Source organism: Aulostomus chinensis, chromosome 16 (assembly GCF_037954235.1).
Source record: "Aulostomus chinensis isolate RoL2024-O1b breed Wild chromosome 16, RoL_Achi_v1.0, whole genome shotgun sequence".
In the NCBI taxonomy this organism is placed as follows: Eukaryota; Metazoa; Chordata; class Actinopteri; order Syngnathiformes; family Aulostomidae; genus Aulostomus; species Aulostomus chinensis.
The window spans coordinates 17045734-17058115 of NC_141335.1; the positions used below are offsets into that span (position 1 = coordinate 17045734).

The 12382-nt window shown below is 39.0% G+C and overlaps 1 protein-coding gene across 4 annotated transcripts in view; it reads right to left on the reverse strand.

The window, feature by feature from the left end:
• Positions 1 to 1347: 1347 nt before the first annotated feature.
• The window catches only part of gbf1 (golgi brefeldin A resistant guanine nucleotide exchange factor 1), a 131187-nt gene continuing 120152 nt past the window's right edge, over positions 1348 to 12382 (reverse strand). For all 4 annotated transcript variants that reach the window (XM_086179925.1, XM_086179924.1, XM_086179923.1 and 1 more), the window contains 6 exons: positions 9543 to 9673; positions 9069 to 9170; positions 8720 to 8833; positions 8245 to 8422; positions 6611 to 6802; positions 1348 to 5654 (listed from right to left, as the gene is read on the reverse strand). In XM_086179925.1, the coding sequence (XP_086036051.1) occupies positions 5401 to 5654; positions 6611 to 6802; positions 8245 to 8422; positions 8720 to 8833; positions 9069 to 9170; positions 9543 to 9673 (971 nt within the window). In that variant the 3' untranslated portion in view covers positions 1348 to 5400. The remainder of the gene's footprint in view (positions 5655 to 6610; positions 6803 to 8244; positions 8423 to 8719; positions 8834 to 9068; positions 9171 to 9542; positions 9674 to 12382) is intronic.

The window sequence follows — 12382 nt, forward strand, 5'->3', positions numbered from 1 at the left end:
TAAGTTCATTCCTTCATAGTTTTCATGTATTAGTGCACCCAATGTGATCAGTGGTGTCAACTCAAACTATGTAACAGTGCTGGTCACACATATAAATCTTCAATATTGCTGTACATTATTCTCGACATATATTCCAATTTGAATATATCCAGGACTGGCCTTAACCAAGTCTAAATTCACAGGTTAGTGGGGGTTGTTGGATAATGGGGTAGTTACTACATTTGAGCTGCTATCCCTTGCAGATGCAAGCTTACGAGCTGCCAATCATGCCTTACCTCGTAATTCCATTGAAATCTTGAAAGGTAATTTAGAACCATAAACCTAAAGAAGATAAATTTTAACTGGGATTATCTTTAACTTACTTTAAAGAAAACCTTTTTGAAAGACTACTGCATATTCTCCATATGTTTTGACAGTGTTTCAATGACTGTTGAAATAAAGCCATCGATAAGTGGGGGATATTATCCTGAAAAACTTGTTTCTACCTGTTAAGTCAGAAAGATGTTCATAGAATATTTTAAATCTTTAAATAAGCCTTAATTAATCAGACTTTCCCCTCACATTGGGTTGAAGGGCTTCCATATTTTCCTGAAAATTTGATTTAACATTAATTGGTCTGTGGACACTCATTCAGGAGGACTCCTGCCACAAATACCCTTTTCACACTGAAAAACTCGTGTAAATGCAGGTTTTGGACCCGCGTTTGCTCAGCAATAGGGCGCATTCAAGCTTCCAGAAGACCCGGGTCTGAACTCCCGCTGTGGGGGCTGTGCACCTGTGTTTTTCTCTCTCGTACGTCATGCCATCCCGCTGACAACGTCATCATTACACATAAACGGTTGCCAGAACACTGACAGATGAACAAACGACAACATGGACGTCGCCGAGTCGAATGTTAGCGTTGTCGTTGCGTGCATTGCAATGTTGTCTCTTTTGCAAAGCATACAAACTAGGCACAGACTGGAAAATGTCCAAGTGCTAATGCGGCGAAGGAGGATGGAGTTTTTGGCTCGTCTGGAAGGTAGCCAAAGAAGCTACAGGCGAAGCCTGACAGGCGGCACAGTGACAACGCAGGATGTGACAGGAAGGTCGCGTGAAACCTGAGACGATGCTGGTTGCTTTTTTTACACTGCAGGCGAGGAGGCGAGCCGAGACGCTAAACACCTGTGTCACTTTGCGAGTCAGTTGACGCTGGTCAAAATGCCAAGTTGACCCTTTCAGAGTGCCCAAAAACCTGTGTTGACCCGCATTTTTGGTGCACTATGAAAGGGGCTTATCAATGCAGCCTGCATTTTTTGGTGGTAACTTCAAAGACAGCAAACAGCAAGGACCAGCAATTTCTTTACATTATATTTATTACATGGTAAAAAGTACATTACTTGTCATTTATATATACACATACTCATGTAATTTCTTGTTCAAGCAAGAATACACTCCTGATACAATGAAGAGTCCCATACAACAAAAGAACACACAACTTGTAAATCAAACACCTGGCACCCTCATGTTGCTGGCTCTATAAGGCTCTAGTGCTTCCTAACTTGTGTGAAAGTCCATCTCATCTTCCCCAAATCAATAAATAACATGAACAGCACTGAGAGGATCCTAGAGCCACATTAAATGGATGCTGAGCTTTCTTTCTAAAAGTCGTGCGCTGCAAGCAGTGTGTCCGTACATGTCATTGTACACAAGGCACAATCATCATGCAACAATGAAGTTTATTAAGGTAATGGCTGTGGTCACTCTCAGGAACAACTGAATTATGGCAGATGTGAGGTGAATCCAGTTCTCTATACCTCATGTTGTGGTAAATATAATTAAATTAATAATATTTGAATGTTCCTGGTACAGTGTAATTATCATATTTTAAATTCCAAAAGAGCCATGAGTGGTGCAAATTAGAAAAACCTTCCTAAACTTTGCTGTTTTAAAAAAATATATACTGATGTTTTCTCCCTGAAATTGTTAACTGTAAAAAAGCAAAGATCGTAAAGGCACAGGCAACCGGGTGGGGTCTTTTTTCTCAGAAAGAAGCCGAATTTTAAGTTACGAGTGCAAATTTGACTGCGGGAACATATGTCCTCCAAACAGCCAGTTTACCATCGCATATTAGCTGTGAGCTACTGAGTTAGCAGGGCTGTCAACAGTTACTCTAAATTAAAATGAATAAATGGCTTGATTAAAAGAATTGATAAGAGAAAATTCTATTTGATCGTGGAAAGAACAGTACAGCAGCAGGGGATGTTTTCAGTTGTCACACAACTGTGGAGCAGCTAAATTGTACAGAGTGTATTAAAAGCGTGTTTATGTAGAAATATATACACCTAGACAAGTAGTTATGGCTCTAATATTGTTTAGCCTGCTTCTGGACAAAATATGTCAAATTAGAATATATTAGAACTGTTCAAACCTGTGTATTTTCTTAAGGACTAATGGATAATTTTTCACATTTTTTGACAGCCCTATTATTTAGAGATACAATAACCATGTGTGTGCGATTATGTGTGTTTTATGTTCAGCATCTTACAGAACTCTGAACTCGTCATAGCTTTGCACAGCTGCCATCCTCTTGACTGTATTGGTAGTAAACTTAAGTTATATTTCTGATGTTACTTTAAATCCACAATACATCATGGAAGAATAAAGATTCTACTTCCTGTTAGTTCTAACTGCACCACTTTCATAACCTACCATGAATTTAACAGGGAGAAACTACATAGATTAACAAAAATAGTATGCAAAATAAATTTGAGTTTAATTTAACAGTGCTTTTATCCATGTTTTTCTCTTGGCTATCATTTGCTTGTACATATGCCTTTTTGACATGATGAACATGCCTAACTGTCAAGCTCTTCAGAGATGTTGTACTCAGAGAACTACACAAACTACACAAGAAAACATGAGAAAGGACAACAATATTGCACTCTTTCAATGATCTGTGAGACTCGATCCTAAATTGCTATTTGCATCCCGAACTTCTCTTGACACAGAGGAGTGAGCATACTGCACACTCAAGTTCTGTTCGGGTTGGAATGTTATTAATGATCCTCTGAGAAAGATACACCCACACCCACACCTACAGACACACATCCACACCCCCCCCCCCCTCCCCCCGTTCTTAAGTGGACAAGGAATCAAGGCATTGCCTGAAATAACAGATTTTGTCATTGGGAGTAAAATTTTGTCTTTGCCCATTACAGGGGAGCTCAACAGCATTTGGCCTTGATGAAAGACAAACAAAACCTTATCTCTGCTATACAGAATGTCTGTAGTATTGGCTGAGCCCTCACAGGTGATACAAGTTCTGTTAGGAACATCAGACTGAAGTCAAAGCTCTGATCAACTACAAGCAGTACCAAAAATCCAAATAACTTGCATAACTGTCCCTGTTTGAAATCTCTAGTTGAATATGCAGCACAAGGTGAATGAGCAAATCAAGGCATCAGCCTAATCAAAGGATTTCCAAACAGCTCATGAAGAACATGGAGCACACAAGCACATCTCAATTCTACCCATCTTTCATATCACAATATTAACATCATTTATAAGACCCAAATATGTTAACCTGACCATTGTTGGAATAATTTAACCCTTATATTAAAGCAATGTTGTTTTCAGACCAAACACAAATCAAACATCTGTGAGTGATGACGTGTCAAAAAAATGGTAGTTGATCTGGTCCAAAAATTAGCATTTTGAAATTTGCTGGTTTGTTATCTAGTGGAAATACCTTACAGAGTAAATCCACAACATGACAAGGGCTACACAATAAAATCCATAAAGCAACATACGGCAAAATTGTTTCACTGATAATGTATCAATACACCATCGTACCTCAAAAAATCATGATCAAACTGTATTGTGACCCATGTATGTGATAGCAGCTACATCAGCGTGCAAAGTAACAGGGTACAACTGTAAAGACTACAATTCTAATAAATTGGAACTGAAATTTTTAACAAAATAGTTGTGACTCCATTTGTCTGTTGAGTTACAAATGCTATTATTACACTACTCAGGTGGTACACAGCAAGTTGTATTTTCAAATCTATTTTAATATTATATGATACATACTGGATGACAGTATGTATCATATAATACTGTATCACAATATATTCTGATAAAACCATATCATGAAGTCCTTGCCAGTACCCAGCCTATTAATGATGTTATTTTTTCAATCATTTTGATCCATTTAATCTTTTCCAATGGCACAATGGATAAAGCCATCTTCACCTCTGTGAAATTCAGTGAATCTTCTCACACCCAGATTACTTTATAAAGCCAGACATGACAGTGGTTTTCTGATGTATCTAGGACATCTATAGGTACCAGGAACCTTGGTTATCTGGTCAAAGCAGTTGAAGGAAAGAAAGCATGTAACTACACAGAGGTGAGACCCCTGTTCCTCCATGATGTGATAATTTGCTTTGTTGTTGGTCTAAACTTCATTTTGTTTCTCTCACTCCAACCACTTTCTTAAATGTTGCAATCAGACTCACAAAGAGGACCACCTAGTTCCCCTAAAAGTAAATATTTAACAAAATAAAAAAACTAAAAAATTCGAATTTCAATTCAATTCAAGTCAGAATATTTCACTTATGTTATTTTATCTTCGCTAAATGGTGCTCAAGGGTGTGTGTGGTTAAATTCTTTGTTTCTATTGTTGTCAATAAATCCTACATGCAGATCCCAACAGGGAATTCATCTGTCATTTACATATTCTTCCTCTGTGCCATGAATACACTGCACTCTTACACTTGGTGACACGTTCCTTCATTACCATGAATACACACACCTCAGTATATACTTGAGCATCAGTGTGGGTTAATCATCTGCTCAGAGTAATCCTCAACAAATGTACCATTTCCTACAATTTGTTTGTTAATAAGCTGCTTCAGGAAATGTTTGAAAGCAGCTCATAAATATAGTTTCCTTTTGTAATGTTGTCAATAAGAACTTTGAGTTAAGAGTCCCAGCCAGAGTTGAAAGCCAAAAGAGGATGAAGAAAACATTGTTGATTTGGGATTTATTGTCAATAACAAAAATATAGAACCCCACACGCCCACATCTTCCAAGCCTTTCTTATACCTTAAGGTTTTGACCTATGAAGAGTCAAATTTGGGTCTACAAAATACTGAACTCAGTCTGTAAAAATTGGAAGAGGGAGATTCACTCCCAACAGGAAACAAGAGCTACCTGGAACCTACAGCCTTTCTTTCCAGTCAACCTGACAACTCTCGTCTAATTAGTCTTGTCCTTCATATTAGTGCAAGCATTTCATGGAGTTCCGTTGCCAATGCCGTTGCCGTCGCAGGTTGAAGAGTGTTGGGTTCAGTTGTGGAGGGGGTTGGATGTGTTGGTGTGGCATTGAAAGAGAGGTACAGCAACAGCTTTCTCTTATTTGACCTCATCAGAGGGGCTTGTAGGTCTGGGACTAGGGAGCAGAGGAACTGGGGATGTGGCTTCAATGAGAGCGGGGTTCAGGATGATTGGCAGAGACATGGGTGGGACCCCTACCTGGAGAGGAGAGGCCAGTGGTTGGATGAGGAGGGGGGACTGACTCAAGGGTGAGGAGGACTGGGTTTGGGGTGTTGTTATTGGCATCGGCATGGGGGGCACTGATGGGGGCACTGGTGACGACTGGTCTGATCCTGCAAAACAAGATTTGAGTAAAGAAGAGTTCAGGAGGGATTTCACCACAGGGGGTTGACTACACCAAAAAAAAAATATCTGTGGACAGAAAAGGGAACAAACTTTGAGCTGTCTCAGCCCCAGGAGTTGTCCGGTTTGGCTTTAACATTCTTTGAATTTAAATTCACCGTTCTATAGGGAAGCCACTTGTTGTTGGTGAAATTGTTTTGGTATGTGAAGCTGGAGACTGATTGCAATCAGCCATACCAGTTACAGTGCATCTTCTTGTTTACACTTATGTCAGTATTTGCCCAACTTCATCATGAGGCTGGAGGCAACTGCGGTTCACTTAATTGGTGTTAAATGCTTTGAGGGGTCATAAAGGTGTAAAGAAAATATTAAAACCTAGCCGCTCATGGGAAGCTTTCTGACCTGTGGCTCAACTATTGTCGGCAGTTAATTGCAAACTGTGTCAGTATCAGATGGATTCCAACAGCCAAGCACAAGATCTGAATTAGCACCAAAGTTCTGAAAGGAAACTTTATCTGTTTACATGTGTAGTTTTAGTTTTAATTTAAAAATATGCAGCAATACTTAAGTCTGGTTCCTGTATTGTAATTTAGGCAACAAACATGTATCAGTGTCTGCTGATCTGAAATTATCTTACAGAGCAGCACTGCAGAAGAAATCCTTCCACTAACATCTTCCTCTTGGTTGCAAATAGTACCAGTTTAATCAACATTTAACAGCATTTAATGCTAATGGGCATTGCCACAGAACTGAGATGAATGCTGTAATTATGGCCTGCTTCCAACATGATGCTGGGAAGGGTATCTCTACTGTTACTTTTTGTCAGCATGGCCACTAAATTGACTTTCTGCAGAAGCATCTCTTGGGTGAGTTTGGAAAACAGACAGATCTATTGTACATTGTTTACCCTGCTTTCAGGCTAAGGCAAGATATTTGGAAGCATTACCGTTGACACTAGCCAGCTGGGTCTCTTGAGGAAATTCTGGTCTGCTGGGGGTCTGTGATTCTGTTGGGTTTACTGGGACAGGACTTGGAGATGGCGGTTGTTGGAGTGGTGGTGGAGGGTCCTGTGGTGAGGGAGGTCGACCCACAGAGGGTGTTGGCTGAACAGATTCTGCTGGAGTACTAGATACTGGTTCTAAAACAGAGATTAAACATCAGTAAAGTAGAGTTTCGTATTGTTCCCTTAAATGCTTCAAGACCTATCCTAACCAGAAACCCTGGATTAACTGTGAAGTACCCTCCACACATGCTCATGCTAATGCATTTGCTGAGGACAAAGTGGCCTGAAATGACCTGTAAAGATCTAATAAAAAAGAAGTCGGTTAAGACTAAAAATGGTGCCATATTCCAACACTGCGAATTCCCAGAGCATGTGGGCATGTGTGAGCATGTCTGAAACACATCACTGATTACAAGCAGACAAACTGGGGGGATCTCTATCAGTCAAGCCACCCTGCTAGATGAGCTGAGTGAGTTCTAAGCTTGTTTAAAGGCCCTCAACATCGACCTACAGATAAGGATTCTGGCCACAGAGGGAAACACAGAATACATCACGCTCTGTGTCACCAGCAGAGGTGCATACTGCCCTCTGAGGAGAACAGAGGGGCAAGCTGGTCCAGACAACGTTACCGTGCATGCACTCAGGGCTGGCTCATCAGAGCTGGTGGATGTGTTTGCAGATATCTATAATCTGATTCTTGCTTAGGCATCTGTGTGCCTGTTTTAAGTCCATCAGCACTGTGCTCCACCCAAAGAAAACCTCTGTGACCAGTGTAAATGATTAGTTGCCCATTGCATTCACACCAATTGTGGTAAAGTGTTTTGAAAGGATAGTCATTACGCATATCAAAACGACTGAGGCCTTCTCAGGCAATTTAGATCCCTCGCAGTTTGCATGGCATAAGAATTGGTCCTTTGACAAGGACACATATGTCAGAACACAATTTATTGCCTACTGCTCAGTGTTCAACACAGTCATACCCACTGACCCCAGTCGGTCAGAATTGGAAACTATACATAAGGAATAAGAATGGTAAGCAAAGGTACCCCCTAAGGCTGTGTGCTGGGCCCTCTGCTACACAACTACATCAGTATTATTAAGTTTGCAGATGACACTACACTACACTGGGCTGATCACTGGTGGGATTGATACTGCTTATGGCGGTCGAAAACTTCCATCTCCACTGCTTTAGTGTTCTACATTGTACAATATGTCTGTATTGCAGTTGTTTTATCCATCTCTCTCATGTTTTCATGATTATTGTATATGCACATTTGTTTCATCTATATTTTACTGTCATGTAGCTTTTTTCCTTTTTTTTTAGCATCCATTTTCATTTCTGTGATGTTCATTCTGTTACCTTTTATACATCCTGCCAGGGATAGGAGATTAAATTAGTCTTTTAGGCTTTCCTGGCTCAATTTTTAGTCAATTCCTGGTTGCTATTCTGGAATATGTATCTCTTTTAAAGAGCATCCTTGATCTTAATAGCACTATGACAGCTAAATATAACTATATATACCATCAAGCAGAACAGTGTGAGAGCAGATGAGAAAATATCTATTTCTGCTCTGTACCTGGTAAAACAGTCTGTTTGAAGAGCTCCTCCTGCAGGTGAGGCAGGAAACAGACAATTCGTTCCCACGTTATCTCCCACAAGTCGGAGTACCCTGTCCTGGAGTCAGCACTGTGGAAAATCCCTGCTGTGTCCATCACCAGCAACATGTTTTTCAGTGACTCTGGAATTGCCTCCAACTACACATACCACGACAGAGGTAAAATAAAATTCAGGTCATGTTTTCATGCAAAACACTGTGTATTTCATAAAATTATCTCAGTGACAGAAGATAATGGATTATACTAACTTTTAAAGCTTGTTTTTGAAAAATAACAGTGAGCAGAACAGTATGAGTAAATGGGACATATGCCCAAGGGAGCTGGGGAATAAATAAATAGGTAAAATTACGTAGCTAAAAAACCTTTATACATCCAAAAGCTTTAGAAAGATTAGAGGTATGTCTGGTTAAATCTCAGTCCTCAATCTGTCCTTACCAATAAGTCACTGGATCCCGCATGCATGTACTTGTCCATGAAATCCAGAATAGTGAGCCACAGAGCAGCAAAGGTAGGTAGAGAGAGAAGAGGTGAGAGGTGCTGCAGGAAAACCTGTACAAATGAAAAACAAGCTCCATCAGCTCCAACAGGGGTATCTGTCTGTCTGATCTAACACGAGAAGGAGGAGGTCTGAAATCATTAAATGTGTATGAACAGTTGTATGAATAGTTTAAAAAATAAAATACAAATGTACCCACTCATGTCAGACTACGTGCAGAGACCCCTGCCCCAGTTATTATATATCTATGTGGCATTGCTGCTCTCTATAGTATGGGTAGCTGTGAACCTTTGAAAGAAGAGTACAGGCTCTCATTCTGGTCTCCTCCATACCGCCCACATCTGCTGGGCTGATGTTGTCAAGCAGCTTAGTCAGTAATGGGAAAAGCACCTGTAAACCAACAGCACACATGACCCATTTGAAAATGATGGACCACAAGTTCTGAAAGTACAATGAGCAGTGTCAGAAAGATAATACATGTTTCAGTCTATGATGTCTAAGTACAAGAACATATTTTATTGATCCTGCTCAATCTTTATCTTCACTTTTGGAGCATCTTTACCTTCATGTACTCGAAGTGATGTCAGTCATTCATTCACATTCATTGTGTTCATTGTTCACACATTGATGGTGGATGCAAGGTGCCAACCAGCAGTGCACATTAAGTCTCTGGGAACTGAACCATTAACCTTCTTATGACTACACAGCCACAACCTCATTAAGCCATGCCACGGGGCTATCTATCGGAAGAAAGAAGATTACCTTATTGAAGCAGGACTCCCACTCAGTTGCATCCAATGTCTGCAGATCATGGACAAGCAGAGCCCTCTGGAGGTATGTGAGTGCCTGCATACGGACCTGTCGTCTGGCATCACAGCACAGCCAAGCAATGCCTAAATGGAAAACGATGTGGAACAAGACACATGAACTGTAGTGGAGAGCTCTATTCACTCCAGCATGGAATGTTTTTCACTTGAAGGAATTTGACAGTTTTAAAAGAAAAAATTGACAGAAAGGGAGCATCATATTAGCATGGCTTGTCAGGCAGCATATTTGCTCCTGCAGCTTCTACAAAAATTCCAGAACTATTCACCCACAACTTGCTAACAAACCACACATCAGCAGCCATGTTTTCTCCTTTCGTCAATTTCTTATGCTGACTTATTTGTATGTGAAACATATTTGAAAGTCTAAAATGACATTCAACTTTATTATTGGACAATTGGTAGATCTTGAAACTGCATACGCGAAGATACAGTCAATAACAAAAATTTAGTCTGAAGCAGGGGTGTAACTTCAAAAGTTAAAAAAAAAAAAACTTTCTGCAATTTCTGCAAGGGAGCCTGGAAAAGGACGCAGCCTTGACGCAATGTGGGCATTTCTTCTCTCAGCTGAGGTTGCCCTGATCTCTCAGCAAGCAGGGTCATTATTGTGATAGTGCCTTTGCAGTATAAGTCTTTATGAGAATGCCAATATTCATTTTCAGACTTTAAATGCCATCTAAGTTGAGTGAATTTGTGGTTAAAAAAAAAAAAAAAGTTAGACTTGACTTAGCAGTGCATCCCCGTAACTGAGATGGCTGTTACAATTATAAAAAATAGATCAGCAGCACCTTCGTTATGCCAATTACTCATTAATATGACTGCTATCATGTGACAATGGCTCATTACATGGAATGATAACTATTTTTTGTTATTTTCATAGGATCTAGGTGTGTCAATAGTCTGAAAGGTCAGGTGTGAATCTAAAAAAATTAACGCTGATTGACAGAGTCTCAATACATCAGTCCACTTACTTTCCAGGGAATATGGGATACATTTGCCGCCACACTTCCTGAAATTGCAGAATTGCAAAGGAAAAGCTTCCCATATGATTCAGTAGTCGCTAGTCCCCATGACCACTTGTTTATATTTGGTCATAATGGACCACAAGAGGGCAACAAAACTGGAACTCATTCATTTTTTCGAGATAAGTCCTAACAATATCAAATTTTGTACATTAGTCCATCTCCCCACGTGGAGTGTAATAAATAAAATTACAAGTTTCAGTCACTAGACGGCACAAGAATACAATTTCTTTTAATATCCAAATCAGCAGTTAACATGGAAATCGGTCCAGATCTGATAGCTGACCCTTTGCACTTTTATGCCAAATTTGGTGCCAATCATTTGATAGGGTGCGCTGCGGCACAAAGTGCACAAAATGAAAAATATGCATTTCAAGCTCCTCCAAGGCTTATAATGTATTTAAAATTTAGATGACATGTTATCAAACAAATACTGAGAACTCAAAAATAACAAAAGTTAAAAATAAGAAAACGTTAAAGTCAAAACGGGAAGGGACCTGTATCTTGGCAAAGGTGTGTTTAATTGCCATCAAACTTAGCAAAAATTTTAAATACTCTCACCCTTAAGCACTGTACAAATTTTAGTGCCCTTCAGTCAATAGGGACTACTAACAAAATTTTGTAAAATTAAAAACATACTTTTTCAAACTCCTTGTAAGCTGCTGGTTTGTTTTGGACAAAATGTTGTGCACATAATGTAGATATATTGTAGATGAAAAGTTATTGAAACACTTTTTAATAGCCTAAAAAAAAAAAGAAGCAAAAGTTATAGACAAAACAATTCAGTACTCCAAAATTGTATCACTGCAAAAGTTAGTCTGATTGACATGAACCCTGCCTGAAATGTTCATTTTGTGCTCCTGAACGTGTGACGAATTTGGTGCCATTCGGTGAACAGCTGATGGTAAGGCACAAAACAACAACAAAAAACATTTTCTAGCTCTTCTTTGACTGTTTTTGGCACAAATTTGAGACATAATGTCAATATGCTGTAGATGAAAATTTATCAAAAATTAATTACCCCCAAAAAATGCAAAAGTTATACAATTAATGATCATTTTTTAAAAAAGACAACGCTGAGTATCTCTGCAACAGTTCAAACCACATTACCCATGAGAGATTTAGTCAGTCTTAACTGAACCATGTATTCTATCTGTCATCTAAAATTCAAGATTTTGTGGAGCAAATTTCAACAATTTTTTCCCAAAATTGTCAGGCTCTCTTTATTTTTCAAAAACCTTTCTTAAAGAGTGGCTATTTTAAAATTAAGCAACTCTCTTAAGTTTACAGTGACCTAATGAACCCACTTCGGTGAGGGGCAGAACTTTCCATATTCTGTGTGTTTTTCTCCAAGAGACTGTAAATCCTAGTTACTGTTGGTTACAACACCCCTCTTTTGGATTTGAAATTTATAATGGAATGAAAAGAAACATTCTATTATTTATGATCATTATTAAAAGCAAACTAAACCTAAAAAGTTAAAGCTGTCAGTGGACTACAGATCTGACCTCTGCTCTGTTCCCATTTTACAGAATGTTGTAAAAACATATTTTCCCCATCACCAGCATATTATTTCACCAGCCACCATTGCCAAATTGCACATCTAAAATCAATGGTTAATCATGTGATTAAATTGACTTAATATTTGAATAATTTAACCTTAACTGCACCACTTACCTGACCCTTCATCATTAATATTAATTAAACAATACTAATATTTATCATTAATTATCCATCACTAATATTATTCTCATGC